This window comes from Bombina bombina, chromosome 3, assembly GCF_027579735.1.
Source record: "Bombina bombina isolate aBomBom1 chromosome 3, aBomBom1.pri, whole genome shotgun sequence".
Lineage (NCBI taxonomy): Eukaryota > Metazoa > Chordata > Amphibia > Anura > Bombinatoridae > Bombina > Bombina bombina.
This window is the reverse complement of record NC_069501.1, coordinates 113,940,484-113,959,892: the sequence shown is the minus strand read 5'-3', so window position 1 is coordinate 113,959,892 and position 19,409 is coordinate 113,940,484. Positions and strand designations below refer to the sequence as shown.

Here is a 19,409-nt window from a genome sequence, read left to right as displayed (position 1 = left end):
TCGCCCGTTTGGGACCAAGGCTATTTTTACATTTCTGCGGTGTTTGTGTTTAGCTGTAATTTTCCTCTTACTCATTTACTGTACCCACACATATTATATACCGTTTTTCTCGCCATTAAATGGACTTTCTAAAGATATCATTATTTTCATCATATCTTATAATTTACTATAAAATAAATTATAAAATATGAGGAAAACATGGAAAAAAACACACTTTTTCTAACTTTGACCCCCAAAATCTGTTACACGTCTACAATCACCAAAAAACACCCGTGCTAAATAGTTTCTAAATTTTGTCCTGAATTTAGAAATACCCAATGTTTACATGTTCTATGCTTTTTTTGCAAGTTATAGGGCTATAAATACAAGTAGCACTTTGCTATTTCCAAACCACTTTTTTTCAAAATTAGCGCTAGTTTAATTGGGACACTGATATCTTACAGGAATACCTGAATATCCCTTGACATGTATATATTTTTTTAGTAGACAACCCAAAGTATTGATCTAGGCCCATTTTGGTATATTTCATGCCACCATTTCACCGCCAAATGCAATCAAATAAAAAAATGTGTTCACTTTTTCACAAATCTTTTCACAAACTTTAGGTTTCTGACTGAAATTATTTACAAACAGCTTGTGCAATTATGGCATAAATGGTTGTAAATGCTTCTCTGGGATCCCCTTTGTTCAGAAATAGCAGACATATATGGCTTTGGCGTTGCGTTTTGGTAATTAGAAGGCCGCTAAATGCCGCTGCGCATCACACGTGTATTATGTCTAGTAGTGAAGGGGTTAATTAGGGAGCATGTAGGGAGCTTTTAGGGTTAATTTTAGCTTTAGTGTAGAGATCAGCCTCCCACCTGACACATCACACCCCCTGATCCCTCCCAAACAGCTCTCTTCTCTCCCCCACCCCACAATTGTCCCCGCCATCTTAAGTACTGGCAGAAAGTCTGCCAGTACTAAAATAAAAGGTATTATTTTTTTTTTATTATTATTCATTTTTTGCATATTTACATATGGTGCTGTGTAGGATCCCCCCTTAGCCCCCAACCTTCCTGATCCCCCCAAACAGCTCTCTAAACCTCCCCCTATACCTTATTGGGAGCCATCTTGGGTACTGGCAGCTGTCTGCCAGTACCCAGTTTACAAAAAAAATAGATTTTTTTTTTCTGTAGTGTAGCTACAAAAATGGCCATTTTACCAAATTAGAAAGGGGGGCAATATCTTATTTCACGCTGCCTTTTATTTTGTGAGTCACTGAGTGAAAGTGAATGGCTGAAAATGTAGCATACTTTGTACAGTCATTGGATTCCAAAATAAACCTGCATATAAACAGATTGCTGTCTGTCACTTTTCTAGAGCCTAGTTACATCTAGTAGACAAACTGGTAGATTAAAAAAGGACCAACTTCACATTTTTCTAAACATATTTTTATAACAAATCTGATGACAAAATACAATCTATCATGTGGTTTACGAGCAGAGAAACAAATGTTTGTCAATCATATATACAAGAGTTTGCTTGGTTTATGTTATTTGTTAAAATCAAACAATACACAGTCATTCAGTTGAATTAAAAGGGACATGATAACATGATAAATGTTGAAGCACTTGAAAGTGATGCAGCATATCTGTTAAAAAGCTAACTAGAAAATATAACCTGAACATCTCTAGGTAAAAAAGAAAGATATTTTACTTTACAATTTCCTCAGTAGCCACATCCCATTATAAAAGGACTTTAAAGGGATAGTAAACACCATAAATGTTATTGTTTAAAAAGATAGATAATCCCCTTATTTACCATTCCCCAGTTTTGCATAACCAACACTGTTATTATTATTTTTATTATTATTATTATACTTTATATATGAAGCGCCAACATATTCCACAGCGCTGTCCATGGATACAATTCATTTAAATGAAATAATATAAGAGACAAGACAACATTTACAAACACATACAGGAGGGATTGAGGGCCCTATTTCTGTGGGAACTTACAATCTAGAAGGATAGAAGGTTGAGAAACAGGAGGTGAGGGCTGCAAGATTGAGAAAGATGTTAATATAGAGTTAGATGAGGGAAATGTTATGTAAGTGAAATTAATTTATTATTAAGTTGGGTGGTAGGCTTCCGTGAACAGAAAAGTCTTCAGAGAACATTTAAAGGAAGAAAGATTAGGGCAAAGCCTGACAGCACGAGGGAGAGTGTTCCAGAGGGTAGGTGCTGCACGACATAAGTCCTGCAGTCTAGCATGAGAAGAGGTGATAGTCACGGATGCAAGGAGCAGGTCATTGATGGATCTTAGTGGGCGGGCTGGAGTATACTTGTTGATTAGAGAGGATAGGTAAAGGGGAGCGGCGTTGGTGAGATCTTTGTATGTAAGGGTAAGAATTTTGAATTTAATTCTGCTGTGAATAGGGGGCCAATGAAGGGACTCGCAGAGAGGTGCAGCAGATACAGAGCGACGGGAAAGATGGATCAGCCTGGCAGAGGCATTTAGGATGGATTGAAGGGGGGAGAGGCAGGAAAGAGGAAGGCCAGCGAGTAGGATATTGCAGTAGTCAAGTCGGAAAATAACAAAGGTGTGGATTATTTGCTTTGTGGTGTCAGCGCTCAGAACTGGGCGAATCTTGGAAATATTCCGTAGATGGTTGCGGCAGGATGTAGAAAGTGATTGGATATGGGGGACGAAGGATAGATTTGAGTCAAGTGTAACTCTGAGGCAGCGGACTTGGGATGAAATGGTGATGCCGTCAACAGGGATAGAGAAGTCAGAAGTCTGCGTAGAGCTTGAGGGGGGATAAGAAGGAGCTCAGTCTTGGACATGTTAATCTTTAGGTGGTGAGAGGCCATCTAGGAAGAAATACCAGATAAGCAGTCGCTGACATGAGAAAGGACAGAGGGAGAGAGAGCAGGGGTGGAGAGGTAGATCTGGGTGTCATCAGCATAGAGGTGATATTTGAAGCCATAACTGTTGATGTTGACCCAACAAAGAAGTATAGATGGAGAAGACCCAGAACAGATCCTTGACCTTGAGGTACTCCAACAAACAGAAGCATTGGAGAGGAGGAGTCACCGGCAAATGACACAGAAAAAAACCTGTGAGAAAGATACTAGGGAATCCAGGAAAGAGCGGTGTCACAGAGGCCAAAAGAGCTAAGGGTCTGTAGGAGGAGGGGGTGGTCAACTGTGTCGAAGGCAGCTGAGAGTTCAAGTAAGATGAGTATAGAGTAGTGGCCAATATTTTTAGCAGAGAAATATACCTTTTACCTCTGTATTTACCTTGTGTCTAAGCTTCTACAGACTGCCCCCTTATCTAAAATCTTTTGACATACTTGCATTTCAGGCAATTAGTGTTGACTCTTAAATAACTCCATGTGCATGAGCACAATGTTAGTTATATGAAACACGTGAACTAACGCCCTCTAGCTGTGAAAAAACTGTCAAATGCATTCAGAAAAGAGGCGGCCTTCAAGGGCTTAGAAATTAGCCTATGAGCCTACCTAGGTTTAGATTTCAACTAAGAATACCAAGAGAACAAAGCAAAATTGGTGATAAAAGTAAACTGAGAAGTTGTTTAAAATGACATGCCCTATCTGAATCATGAAAGTTTAATTTGGACGGTACTATCCCTTTAAGTAACCAATCAGAATGCTAGTGCAGGGACTTGCGTGCATCTGGCTTGTGCAGGCACAGTCATGTTATTTCCCTCTTCAGTTTAAGAATGTTTACTATATCTCATAAGATTTCAGTGAAAATTGTTTTTGTTACACTCCCTCAAGACAAATTGGAGGGAAACATTATTTAAAGGCACAGTACATAAAAAAAAACTAATGTTACATAATTCTCCACATAGTGCAGAATTATGTAACATTATCTTAGTGACATTTTGAAAGAAAAAAAAATTTCAGAGTTTTTAAACCCCCCAAAGTTAAACTTACCTTGTTTCCTCTCCAGGTTTTTCTGATCAGGTCTTCTTTTCAAAAGCGATTAGTGAGAGCGCTATCTAATCACAGAGCACCTGATTGCGCTAACAAACTAAATGTAGCGCGCTCCCACTCTGGTCTGGTAGTGGGAGCGCGCTACATTTAGTGAAATAGCACAATCGGGCACCTGCAAATCACATATGAAAAGAAGACCTGAATACTAGAGCCTGAAGAGAAAACAAGGTAATTAACAAATTGTGTGATTCACCAACATTTTCTTTTCTTTTTTTTTTTTAAATCTTCATATTCAGTATCTTTAAAGTTAATGTCAGTGGTGCGGTATGGTCAATCACAAGCCATTGATTTAATCCCCAGGCCTTGTCTGTATGCCAAGGTTCGAGCATACCTTATAGTTAACAGGAGCAGACGCACACTTGACACTATGGGGCATATTTATAAAGATCTGTATGGAGCTTGATGCCCCTTGTTTCCGGCGAACCTTCAAGCTCGCCGCAAACAGAACTTGTCCGCCTGCTCACACAAATACAATCGGGTTGATTGACACCCCTTGCAAGCGGCTGATTGGCCACGAATCTGCAGGGGGCGGCTTTGCACCAGCAGTTCACAGGAACTGCTGGTGCTATGATAAATGCTGACAGTGTATGCTGTCGGCATTTATCGTTGTGCGGCGGACATTATACGCTACTTCGTATCATGTCTGCCCGCACATTGATAAATATGCCCCTATGATGTGGTTAGCTTTGAAAATATAGAAAATCTGACCTGGGGAGAGAGATGAAACCAGTTATGGGGTGTGAGTCTACTCAATTACATTGTTTAATAATGTATCCAAAAGGCAAAATTGTATTTTCTAATTCATTAGAGCGTGTTTATTTTTAGCACTCTCGACTCTGCCCTGCTGATTGGCACAGCGACAGGTTCTGCTCATGACCAGCAGTTCTCTGATGATTAAACACATAGCATTGCAGGGCTGATAGTGATAAGATTGCATAATATAATAAATAAGAGCATGTCATTTTGTCATGATAATTGTGCTTTAGTATTTAAAGGAACATGAAACCCATTTTTTCTTTTGTGATTCAAGTAGAGCATAGACTTTAAAATTGTTTTTTTAATTTGCTTCTATTATGAAATTAAAGGGATAGAAATGTCAACATTGAAACTTGCATGGGTGCATTTCAATTTAAAATATATGCATTTTTACAATCTACTTCCATTAGCAAAAATGCTTCTAGTAAAACATATTACTGTTGTTTCTGCAGCATACGCACATATCCTATGAGGGCCTGTGCACCAGTATTCAGACACTACACCTTCTCAGAGAACAGGATATGTGCGTATGCTGCAGAAAAACACTAATAACTTTTACTAGAAGAATTTTTGCTAATGGACGTATATTGAAAAAAATGCTTCTATTGCAAATTGAAATGCACCTGTGCCCATTTAATTTTTGACCTTTTTATCCCTTTAATTTTGTTCCCTATGAATCCTTTGATGAATAGCAGGTAGGTAGTCTCAGGAGTGTGTCCAGAGCACTATATGACGGCAGTATTGCAAGAATACTTTTAACAATGTTCTACATTAACAAGAGCTCTAGAAGTCAGCAGAGTTTGCTCCCGTGCACACTACTCAGATATGCTCTTCAATAAAGAATACAAGAAGAATGAAGCAACGTTGATAACAGAAGTAAATTGAACATGTTTTAAACTGTCTGAATCTTGAAATAACAATTTGGGGTTTTGTATTCATGGGCGCGATCCGATATACGGTGTAGTTCGCCGCGCAAGCGAGGGAACCCGCGTCGCCCGCTGTTTCAGCTCGCAACTCGAGCTATCCAATATACGGCGCCGTCAGATGCTAACGTGCCGTAAGTCAGATAAATCAGCGATGTCCAGAAATCTGCGCAAGTACAAATTTCTGGCGTCGCCAGTGACTTACGGCACGTTAGAAACTGCCGGCGCCTACAAAACCTGACTAAAGTATGAAATCACCCGCACTGCCTAACACGCCTCCTAAACATAGCCCGACACGTCTAACCCTCTATCCGCTATCCCCCCTCACTATCCTAATAATAAAAAAGTTATTAACCCCTAAACCGCCACTCCCGGACCCCGCCGCCACCTAATAAAGTTATTAACCCCTAAACCGCCGCTCCCGGACCCCGCCGCCAGCTATATTAAATCTATAACCCCCTAAAGTGAGCCCCTAACACCGCCGCCATCTACCTTTCCTACCCCCTAAAGTGAGCCCCTACCCCGCCGCCATCTACCTTACCTACCCCCTAAAGTGAGCCCCTACCCCGCCGCCATCTACCTTACCTACCCCCTAAAGTGAGCCCCTACCCTGCCGCCATCTATTTTAAAATTATTAACCCCTAATTTAATCCCCCTACCCCGCCGCCATCTATATTAAATTATTTAACCCCTAAAATACTAAACTACCCCTATGTAACAACCCGATTAAATATTCTGAAGTTGCAATATGAACAAGTACAAATATCCAATAAAATACTTTTAGAAATTATACTTCCAAAATAAGGTGTATGTCTCTTTAAATCAATACCATTGTTTGTCTGAATAACAACTGTAATGATTACAAGAAGTTTTATATGTTGAGCAAAGGAATGGGATAACATATGCTTAATGTTACCCTTTGTATTCCTTTTCTCATTGGAAGGATTAAATAGGTATGGCAGAAACATAAATGTAAAACAGGTAAGCAATGAGACGTAATTGCAGATTGATATGGCAAATAGGTAAAGTTTTAAGTAAGTTGTTCAGGCTCACCAATTTGTAGGAATAGAGGAGCAGGAGAAGCGGCAGGCAAATAGTGTCAAGCTGGAGAGGAGGAGAAGCTGTTCTCACTGAGAACAATGCTGCAAAGTCCGGTGTAAGCAGACTGAACGAACTCAGCGTCAGCGTGGAGAAAGAGAGGGTTGTTGGAGCGGCCGCCCGTGAGGTCAGAGGAAGTTCCGTTGTGATACGGTGCTGGAGGATTCCAGGTAAACGGAGCAGCAATGCAGCTGGAAGGACTTGGCTCAGAATGGAGAGTCAGAGGTATGACTGACAGAGGCAGAGCAACTGAGTAGGCAGGCAATAGTAAAACACAATAAAGTGCACAGGTTAAATGCGGGCTGAGTATTGACAGGAGTCAACCAGCTAATACCAAGCAATGAAGCTATAGGCTTCATTGCTTATAAAGGATATTGAAACGAAAATGAGGCTAAAAGCAGAATCAGTTCTTAAAGGGACAGACTGTTACACCCTACCACTAAACCTAAGTCTAACCCTACAAATAGCCCTGAAAAGGGCTTTTTGCGTGGCATTACCCCAAAGTAAACTGCTCTTTTGCCAGCCCTTAAAAGGGCTTTTGGCGGGGCTTTGTCACAAAGTAATCAGCTCTTTTGCCTACAATCTAAATCCCCCTACACCGCTGCCACCTATAATAAATGTATTAACCCCTAATCTAATCCCCCTACACCGCCGCCAGCTATATTAAACACATTAACCCCTAATCTAATCCCCCTACACCACCGCCAGCTATATTAACTATATTAACCCTAATTATATTAGGGTTAATATAGTTAATATAATTATTATATTATATATATTAACTATATTAACCCTAATTATATTAGGGTTAATATAGTTAATATCGTTATTATATTATATATATATTAAGTATAATAACCCTATCTAACTCTAACATCCCTAACTAAACTCTTATTAAAATAAATCTAATATTAATATTATTAATGAAAATATTCCAATTTAAATCTAAATACATACCTATAAAATAAACCCTAAGATAGCTACAATATAATTAATAATTACATTGTAGCTATTTTAGGGTTTATATTTATTTTACAGGTAACTTGGTATTTATTTTAACTAGGTACAATTGCTATTAAATAGTTAATAACTATTTAATAGCTACCTAGTTAAAATAATTACCAATTTACCTGTAAAATAAATCCTAACCTAAGTTACAAATACACCTACACTATCAATAAATTAAATAAACTACAAATATCTAAACTAAAATACAATTAAATACACTAAACTAAATTGCAAAAAAACCCCAAAAAATAAAAAAAAGATTACAAGATTTTTAAGCTAATTACACCTATTCTAAGCCCCCTAATAAAATAATAAAGCCCCCAAAGTTCAAAGCTCTTTTACCTTACCAGCCCTTCAAAGGGCCTTTTGCGGGGCATGCCCCAAAGAAAACTGCTCTTTTGCCTGAAAAAAAAAAACAATACCACCCCCCAACATTAAAACCCACCACCCACATACCCTTAATCTAACCCAAACCCCCCTTAAATAAACCTAACACTACCCCCCTGAAGATCTCCCTACCTTGTCTTCACCCAACCGGGCCGAACTCCTCATCCGATCTGGGCGATCTTTATCCAAGCGGCAGCAAAGTCTTCTTCCATCCGGCAGCATCTTCCATCAAGCAGCATCTTCAATCTTCTTTCTTCGCTCCTCCGACGTGGAGCATCCATCCCGGCCGACGACTGAACGACGAATGAGGTACCTTTTAATGACGTCATCCAAGATGGCGTCCATCGAATTCCGATTGGCTGATAGGATTCTATCAGCCAATCGGAATTAAGGTAGAAAAATCTGATTGGCTGATTGAATCAGCCAATCAGATTCAAGTTCAATCCGATTGGCTGAACCAATCAGCCAATCAGATTGAGCTCGCATTCTATTGGCTGTTCCGATCAGCCAATAGAATGCAAGCTCAATCTGATTGGCTGATTCAATCAGCCAATCAGATTTTTCCTACCTTAATTCCGATTGGCTGATAGAATCCTATCAGCCAATCGGAATTCGACGGACGCCATCTTGGATGACGTCATTTAAAGGTACCTCATTCGTCGTTCAGTCGTCGGCTGGGATGGATGCTCCGCGTCGGAGGAGCGAAGAAAGAAGATTGAAGATGCCGCTTGATGGAAGATGCTGCCGGATGTAAGAAGACTTTGCTGCCGCTTGGATAAAGACATCGCCGGGATGAAGACTTCTTCTTTGCCGCTTGGATAAAGACATTGCCGGGATGAAGACTTCTTCTTTGCCGCTTGGATAAAGACATCACCCGGATCGGATGAGGAGTTCGGCCCGATTGGGTGAAGACAAGGTAGGGAGATCTTCAGGGGGGTAGTGTTAGGTTTTTGTAAGGGGGGTTTGGGTGGGTTTAGAATAGGGGTATGTGGGTGGTGGGTTGTAATTTTGGGGGGGGGGTTGTGTTCTTTTTTTTTTACAGGCAAAAGAGCTGTTAACTTGGGGTAAATACTTTTTAAACTTTTAAGGGCTGGTACAGAGCTGGGTATTTTATAATTTAGAATAGGGTAGGGAATTTTTTATTTTGGGGGGCTTTATTATTTTATTAGGGAGCTTAGAATAGGTGTAATTAGCTTAAAATTGCTATTGCAGCCAATAGAATGCGAGCTTAATCTGATTGGCTGATTGGATCAGCCAATCGGATTGAACTTGATTCTGATTGGCTGATTCCATCAGCCAATCAGAATATTCCTACCTTAATTCCGATTGGCTGATAGAATCCTATCAGCCAATCGGAATTCGAGGGACGCCATCTTGGATGACGTCCCTTAAAGGAACCGTCATTCGTCGGGAGACGCCGAAAGAAGAGGATGGATCCGCGTCGGCTGCTTCAACATGGACCCGCTCCGCACCGGATGGAAGAAGATCGAAGATGCCGCTTGGATGAAGATGTTTGCCGGTCCGGATGTCCTCTTCTTGCCGGATAGGAGGAAGACTTTGGAGCCTCTTCTGGACCTCTTCAGCACCGGATGCCAGGACGGATCGGTGATACCTGTTGAGGTGAAGACAAGGTAGGAAGATCTTCAGGGGCTTAGTGTTAGGTTTATTTAAGGGGGGTTTGGGTTAGATTAGGGGTATGTGGGTGGTGGGTTGTAATGTTGGGGGGGGGGGTATTGTATGTTTTTTTTACAGGCAAAAGAGCTGATTTTCTTGGGGCATGCCCCGCAAAGGGCCCTGTTCAGGGCTGGTAAGGTAAAAGAGCTTTTAACTCTATTAATTTAGAATAGGGTAGGGCATTTTTTTATTTTGGGGGTCTTTGTTATTTTATTAGGGGGCTTAGAGTAGGTGTAATTAGTTTAAAATTGTTGTAATATTTTTCTTATGTTTGTAAATATTTTTTTATTTTTTGTAACTTAGTTCTTTTTTATTTTTTGTACTTTAGTTAGTTTATGTAATTGTAGTTATTTGTAGGAATTGTATTTAATTTATTTATTGATAGTGTAGTGTTAGGTTTTATTGTAGGTAATTGTAGGTATTTTATTTAATTTATTTATTGATAGTGTAGTGTTAGGTTTTATTGTAGGTAATTGTAGGTATTTTATTTAATTAATTTATTGATAGGGTAGTGTTAGGTTTAATTATAACTTAGGTTAGGATTTATTTTACAGGTAATTTTGTTATTATTTTAACTAGGTAACTATTAAATAGTTCTTAACTATTTAATAGCTATTGTACCTGGTTAAAATAATTACAAAGTTGCCTGTAAAATAAATATTAATCCTAAAATAGCTACAATGTAATTATAATTTATATTGTAGCTATATTAGGATGTATTTTACAGGTAAGTATTTAGCTTTTTTTTATCGAAGCGAGGATTCTCTGATTCAGAGTTAATTAATTTCGTTAGATGTAAATTATATTTAATTTAGGGGGGTGTTAGTGTTAGGGTTAGACTTAGCTTTAGGGGTTAATCCATTTATTATAGTAGCGGTGAGCTCCGGTCGTCAGATTAGGGGATAATAATTGAAGTTAGGTGTCGGCGATGTTAGGGAGGGCAGATTAGGGGTTAATACTATTTATGATAGGGTTAGTGAGGCGGATTAGGGGTTAATAACTTTATTATAGTAGCGCTCAGGTCCGCTCTGCAGATTAGGGGTTAATAAGTGTAGGCAGGTGTCGGCGACGTTGAGGGGGGCAGATTAGGGGTTAATAAATATAATATAGGGGTCGGCGGTGTTAGGGGCAGCAGATTAGGGGTACATAAGGATAACGTAGGTGGCGGCGCTTTGCTGTCAGCAGATTAGGGGTTAATTATTGTAAGTAGCTGGCGGCGACGTTGAGGGGGGCAGGTTAGGGGTTAATAAATATAATACAGGGGTCGGCGGTGTTAGGGGCAGCAGATTAGGGGTACATAAGTATAACGTAGGTGGCGGTCGGCAGATTAGGGGTTAAAAAAATTTAATCGAGTTGCGGCGATGTGGGGGGACCTCAGTTTAGGGGTACATAGGTAGTTTATGGGTGTTAGTGTACTTTAGGGTACAGTAGTTAAGAGCTTTATGAACCGGCGTTAGCCCAGAAAGCTCTTAACTCCTGCTTTTTTTCTGCGGCTGGAGTTTTGTCGTTAGATTTCTAACGCTCACTTCAGAAACGACTCTAAATACCGGAGTTAGGAAGATCCCATTGAAAAGATAGGATACGCAATTGACGTAAGGGGATCTGCGGTATGGAAAAGTCGCGGCTGAAGAGTGAGCGTTAGACCCTATTTTGAGTGACTCCAAATACCGGCGGTAGCCTAAAACCAGCGTTAGGAGCCTCTAACGCTGGTTTTCACGGCTACCGCCAAACTCTAAATCTAGGCCTATATTAACTATATTAACCCTAATATAATTAGGGTTAATATAGTTAATATATATAATGTAATAACTATATTAACTATAATATACTTAGGGTTAATATAGATAATATAGCTGGCGGCGGGGTAGGTAGATTAAATTAGGGGTTAATAATTTTAATATAGATGGCGGCGGTGTAAGGGGCTTACATTAGGGGTTAATACTATTAATTTAGGTGGCGGCGGTGTAGGGAGGGCAGGTTATAGGGCAAAAGAGCTGTTTACTTTGGGGCAAAGCCCCGCAAAAGGCCCTTTTAAGGGCTGGTAATAGAGATAATTATTTTAGGGGGATTAGATTAGGGGTTAATAATATTAATATAGCTGGCGGCAGTATAGGGGGATTAGATTAGGGGTTAATCATTTTTATATAGGTGGCGGCGGTGTAAGGGGTCAGATTAGGGGATAGATAAGGTAGATGGCGGCGGTGTAAGGGGTTCACATTAGGGGATAGATCAGGTAGATGGCGGCGGTTTTAGGGGTTCACATTAGGGGATAGATCAGTTAGATGGTGGCGGTTTTAGGGGCTCACAGTAGGGGGTTAGTTTATGTAGATGGCGGCGGGGGCCGGGAGCGGCGGTTTAGGGGTTAAATACTTTATTAGGGATTGCGGCGGGGGATCGCGGTTGACAGGTAGATAGACATTGCGCATGCAATGTTAGGTGTTAGGTTTTATTTTGCAGGTAGTTTAGGTAGTTACGGGGCTCCAATAGTCAGCGTAAGGCTTCTTACGGCTGCTTTTTGTGGCAAGGTGAAAATGGAGTAAGATTTCTCCATTTTCGCCACGTAAGTCCTTACGCTGTATATTGGATACCAAACTGCGCGGGTTTGGTATACCTGCCTATGGCCCAAAAAACTACGGGCGATGGCAGAAATATACGGGCGTAACTTCTAGGTTACGCCGTATATAGGATACCAAACCCACGCAGATTTTGGCGTCGCCGGCTTTTGCGGGCAACGATTTATATCGGATCGAGCCCTATGTTTTTTACTAGGACCTACAGTACATTGTCTTCCTTTGAGTTGATAGAACTTTTTTATATTGATACTATTTGCTTTTCTCACAACCTTACTTTCACTTTCTCTGTTAACTTACTCACCTGTTCTTCTTTCTGGGCTGAGCCTACAGCTGTGGTATTGCACAATTTCTTGTAGCATTTTATCAATGAGTTTCCAGGCATAAGAGCTGTCAGCCTTCCAGGAAGCTTTGTCTATTTTAAAAGATTTATTATTTTTAACTAGAATGGAAAAAAAACACACATTGCTAAGGTATAAGGAACAAACAAAATATATGTGCTCACATGCCTTTGAGGGAACATAGCCAGAAAGACCCAGAACAAATATTTTAAACTAGTTTTTCACAAGGCAGCTTTGTAGTCCTCTAAATGAACTGGAATTATTATTTAGGCCCAGTACTTTATCTGGGTGCCCAGTAATATGAATACAACAACTGATTTTTGAAGTCCCTAGAGGGGCAACTTAATTCAATAGGTCAAAAATACACTTTTTTTTTTGGGGGGGGGGGGGGTTTAGACAAATATCTTTAACAATCAAGCCTATAAACTCCTGTGGTGTAGACTATTTAGACATAGCCATGCACTGCAGGACTGTCTATCACACAGCCCACTCCTCCTCCAGCCTCCCTCTTCATTTCTCACATTCACCACGCGTGTGTGGACATTCTGAGAAGGGTTGCCAGGTGTCCATTATTCATTTGGGCAGCCAGTATTTTAGAAGGCTGCTCACACAAAAATACTGGACACTTAAATGTTCTTTTGTTTAAGTCCCTGAATGTTATCTAAATGTTAAAGCCCCCCTATGCCTTAATATATTACAAATATGGAGCAGAAAGAAGTGAACAGCAGTCAACAGAATCAGATCGATACTGTTTAAATGTGTTGTTGGCAACCTAACAGGTACAATTATTCATTTGTATGTTACTGATAGCCATGGGGTAAAATAACTGCCTAGTTGTGAAAATGATATATGGTTGGATCAAGAGTGTAGTCTGAGGTAGAGGTTTGGTGGGTTTGGCATTATGTAACCTCACAGACCCTCATGGCCAGTAACCTAAAGATTGATCAGTATTTTTGTGGAAAACAGTTGACAACCCTACATCTGAGAAGAAAACATTTTTTTATTTTTTTTATTTTTATTTTCTTTCACTTTCGCACAATTTTCTTTACATAACTTAAAAGTACCAAGAGGCAATATGACTATGCCTCTAATAGACAAGTTCTTAGTAATACAGTTGTCAACACAATTTATTCAAGAATCTTGAATTTACCCATAACCAAGTGCACCACCGCTCCAGGCCCAACTACAACTGGACGAAACAAGACAAACAAAAAAAAAAAAGGAGAATTTCCCCTCTCGTTTCTCTCTCTCTTCTCCCCCCCCCCCCCCCTCTTCGTCTTCCTCCCTCTCTCTTTCACCCCTTATTCTTCCTCTCCTATCTCTCATCCATCGCGATTATCAAGATCTAATACTGGTAAAGCTTGATTTATCCTTAACTGAAAATCGTTCCCCATGTACTCAATGAAATCCCCCCATACATTCTTATAATTCTTAATCCCATAGAATTTATCAAATTTAGTATCAAGTGCCTCGGACATTGCCTGTCTGGCCAACCGGTCGTTAATTGATTTTATTGAGGGGATTTTATTATTTATCCAGTTGTTAAAGATAAGTGATCTAATTAACACAATTCCCCATTGAATGAATTTATGATTGGTCCCCCAATCCAGTGCTTTATTTAAAAATAGGATGTTTTCTTCTGTTATTTTAATTTTTTCCTTTAAGACTAGTGAAAATAAGAATTCAACTTTTCCCCAAAGTTGTCTGAGTTTTGGGCATGTGGCTAATAAGTGCAGGATGTTAGGATCTGCTTCTCTACATTTCTTACATGCATTCTCAGTTCGTAACTTCCATTTTTTTGCTCTCCTCGGAGTAATATAGTCAAATTGTATAAGCCTAAATTGGGACTCTCTAAATTTAGCTGAGCTAGTTAAACCCTTTATGATCCCAAAGCTTTTCTGGATTTTGGAGTCCAAACTAAAAAGAGGGGAAGCTTATCCCATCTGCTGTTATACTCTTTGACTAATTCCTCTTTTAATGTAGTTTGTAAGATTCTGTAAATACGTGAAATTAAACCTTTTAATTTTAAGACAATCCAATAATGGGTGTCTGTGGCATAGATTTGGTACAATTTTAATCATCTGAAGTAAATAATGTTTTGCCTGCCTAAAGTGTAGCTATTCTTTTTTTTAGAGATGTTATAAATCCTTTGAAAATCTCTAAAATTGTATGGTTTTACAGTTAATGGTTCGGTCAAATGCTTAAGCGTGGTAATATTTTTATTTTCAAAATTTGGAATGCCCTGCCTTGTGCCCCTGGTAGAAATCTTGGATTCTCTAATAGGGGCAAGTGTTTTGAGATGGTGTAGCTCCCTCACACAATATATATATATATATATATATATATATATATATATATATATATATATATATATATATATATATATATATAATTTAATGTTGGGTAGGGCCAATCCCCCCCATTGCACTTGATAGATAGTTTTTCCAACCTGAGCCTCGTTTTTTCCTCTCCAGAGAAAGTATCCAAAAGCTTTTGAGAATTTAATAAGATCTTGTATTTTTATTACCAGAGGTAGCATCCTAAGGGGATATAATATTATAGCTGCCACTCTACCTGACAGGGAGAGAGGCAAATTAACCCACTTTGTTAATTTATCTGCGCTATCTTGGAGGTTTACGGATATATTTAGGCTATGCCACCTAGCTGGATCTGCTGAGAAATATATTCCCAAATATTTCAAACTCTTTGGCCTCTATTTATCAAGCTGTCAACCGCAAATACGCTGGAATTCCGCAGCGTATTTGTGGCGAGCCTGATTCGACTTAGTTATCAAAGGCTAGAGACCGGCAAAAGTAGAATTTAGTGACTTAACATACGATCCGCCGGACTCAGTCCGACACAGATTGATGGTTACGTCACTCCAGATGTTCCGGCACAATCTGACTACTTTTACTAGTTATCAAGATCCTACCAGGTACGCTTGGCACTTTTCCGGCCCAGCGTACCTGGTTTTCAATCCGCCGCCCTGGAGGCGGCGGATGCCATAGGAATCAATGGGAGTCTGGCAGCAGCGAAAGCTCATGTTTGCTGCTGCCCGATATCCCATTGATTCCTATGGGAAATGTCTACACCTAACACCCTAACATGTACCCCGAGTCTAAACACCCCTAATCTGCCCCCCCTACACTGCCGCCACCTACATTATACTTCTTAACCCCTAAACCGCCGCTTCCGGACCCCGCCACAACTACATTATACTTCTTAACCCCTAAACTGCTGCTCCCGGACCCCGCCGCAACTAAATAAAATGTTTAACCCCTAAACCGCTGCTCCCGGACCCCTCTGCCACCTACATTATATTTCTTAACCCCTAATCTGCCCCCCCTACACCGCCGCCACCTACATTATATTTATTAACCCCTAATCGGCCCCCCCTACACCGCCGCCACCTACATTATACATATTAACCCCTATCCTGCCCCCCTACAACGCTGCCACTATAATAAAGTTATTAACCCCTAAACCTAAGTCTAACCCTAACACCCCTAACTTAAATATAATTGTAATACATCTAAATAAATATTACTATTATTAACTAAATAATTCCTATTTAAAACTAAATACCTATAAAATAAACCCTAAGATAGCTACAATATAATTAATAATTACATTGTAGCTATTTTAGGATTTATTTTTAAGTTTGTATTTATTTTAACTAGGTACAATAGTTATTAAATAGTTATTAACTATTTAATAACTACCTAGCTAAAATAAGTACAAATTTACCTGTAAAATAAAACCTAACCTAAGTTACAATTACAGCTAACACTACACTATCATTAAAAAAATTACATAAATTAACTACAATTAAATAAAACTAATTAGAATTAAATAAAATTAACTAAAGTACAAAAACAAACAAACACTAAATTACAGAAAATAATAAAATAATTACAAGAATTTTAAACTAATTACACCTAATCTAATCCCCATAATATATAAATACAAATAAAAAATCCCCCCAAAATAATAAAATTCCCTACCCTAAACTAAATTACAAATAGCCCTTAAAAGGGCCTTTTGCACGGCATTGCCCCAAAGTAATCAGCTCTTTTACCTGTAAAAAAAAAAACAATACCCCCAACAGTAAAACCCACCACCCACACACCCAACCCCCTTAAAAAAACCTAACACTAACCCCCTGAAGATCACCCTACCTTGAGCCGTCTTCACCCAGCCGGGCACAAGTGGACCTCCAGAGGGGCAAAAGTCTTCACCCGATCCGGGCAGAAGAGGACATCCAGACCGGCAGAAGTCTCTCTTCATCCAGGCGGCATATATATATAAACATACACGCACATGAAATGAAATGGTTATTAGCTAGAAATGAACGGATGCACTTAGTTTACTAAATTTATGTTTCAGCTATTTGATATGTACAACAGTTACTTATAAAGTGGCACTAACATATTTAAAATAAATATATAGAAAAAGAAAACCGACATTATTGGAATTAGAATCCAAGCAGAAGCTGCACAAATAGTCAAATTTACTTTGAAAAGGCTAAACAGTCAAATAACTCCACAGCAGTGAGCACAATGTTATCTATATGGCACACATGAATTAGCGCTGTCTAGCTGTTAAAAACTGTCAAAATGCACCAAAATCATAGGTGGACTTAGAAATTAGCATATGAGCCTACCTAGTTTTAGCTTTCAACAAAGAATACCAAGAGAACAAAGCAAATTTGATTATAAAAGTACATTGGAAAGTTGTTTAAAATTACATGCCCTATCTGAATCATCAAAGTTTCATTTTGAATCGACTGTCCCCTTAAAGGGACACTATACCCAAACATTTTCTTTCATGATTAAGGTAGAGAATACAATTTTAAACAACATTCCAATTTACTTCTATTTCCTAATTTGCTTCACTCTTTAGATATACTTTAATGAAGAAATAGCAATGCACACGGTGAACAAATCACAGGAGGCATCTATGTGCAGCTACCAATCATCAGCTACTAAGCATATCTAGATATGCTTTTCAGCAAATAATATCAAGAGAATGAAGCAAAATAGATAATAGAAGTAAATTAGAAAGTTGTTTATAATTGTATGCTCTTTCTAAATCATGAAAGAAAAAAAATTGGGTTTCATGTCCCTTTAAGTACTGTGAGCTGAGACGCAACATGCGCCTGATACAGTTATAGTGCAAATGAAAGGTAAGGAAATTAAGACTGTAGATGGAAAGTGCAATTTCATTGAGAAAATACAGAGAAAAAATAGATGTCAGTGTTAAATAAGAGAGCAAAATCACTTAGCTGATAACTGCTGGGAAGCAGCAAAGAAAAGAGGAAGTATAGACAGCGGTGCTTGAGTTTGACCCACAGCGCTCTGATCTTATTGGTTGTTCATTTTTCTTTCTATGATGTCACTCTGTCTTTGCTTCTGTTGGGATTCATTAAATAATTTAATGCACAATATGAAGCCTCCTGTCTTGCAATACATTTTTATAATTGCACTTACATGTCACTTTAAAGCACTGGCCTTTGTATCTCACCTCACCCCCTCTCTATATTTACAGAGAACAAATGTAAATGGGGTTGCCAGGTATCCAGTATTTAGCCAGACAGTCCACTATTTTAGCTGGGTAAAATCTACACAAATACTGCACACTTAAATGTCCAGTTTTCTAAAGTCTTTGAATGTTAGCTAAATGTAACCCGGCCTCCTGTGTCTAAATGAATAACAGATATGGAGCAGAAAGAAGAGAGGGGCAGTCAAGGGGGTCAAATCATTTGTCTTTAAGTTTATTACCCCCAGCCAAAGAGGTAACATTATTTATTTGTAGCTTACTGGCAGCTATAAAAAAACAGACCTGCAAGATACAAACTATCTTCTGATTTCAGTCACTTACCTTCATTCTTGTAACTCTGGGGTGAATATATGTTGTAGGGGAAATAATGGAGATACATGATTTAGAATATTCTTCAATCAGTGTTCCGTTCCTTTAATGGGATTTATGCTGCTGTTTCTTTTGTTCATTGCAGTGTTTGGACAAGTACACAAACCAAAGAATGTCCATATGGATTCTGTAAATTTCAAGAGCATTTTAAGATGGGAACCAGGCCGTCTCTTGGATGGAAACAGGACATACACATACACAGCTCAGTATAAACTGTAAGTATCATTAATTTAAACAACTGAAGAATACCTTGCTATGTCTGTCTGTCCTCTATTGTGGAGATGTCTGACTATCTCTGCCTATGTTATCTGTTCCTCTCTTGTCTTGTCTACCTTCCTTTGCTTGTCCTGGATATCTCCCACTTGTTACTTTGACTACCCCATCTTTCCCTCCTTGTTTGTTCTTTCACTGGGGCGCCCTCCTCACTTTGATTGCCATTTACTTTTTGCCCTGACTCCTCCCAACTTCCTGTCCCTCCTATGTCCAATTATACCTCTTGTCTTGCTCTGGCTATGTCTTCTCTCATCTTGCCCTAGCTACATTTCTCATCCTGCCCTAGCTACATGTCTCATCTTGCTCTGGCTTTATCTCTCATCTTTACCAGGTTACATCTATCATTTTGCCCTATCTTTATATCTCCTTTTACCCCGGGCCTTTATATCTCATCATACCCAGGCTATATGTGTCTGGTTATATTATTCATCTTGCATCTATCAGCTTT

At 39.1% G+C, this 19,409-nt stretch overlaps 1 protein-coding gene across 1 annotated transcript in view; it reads left to right on the top strand.

The window, feature by feature from the left end:
• IL10RB (interleukin 10 receptor subunit beta) overlaps positions 1 to 19,409 on the top strand; it is a 78,602-nt gene that overhangs the window by 24,404 nt on the left and 34,789 nt on the right. Inside the window, exon 2 of the mRNA XM_053705965.1 lies at positions 18,774 to 18,903. Coding sequence (XP_053561940.1) covers positions 18,774 to 18,903 — 130 coding nt within the window. The remainder of the gene's footprint in view (positions 1 to 18,773; positions 18,904 to 19,409) is intronic.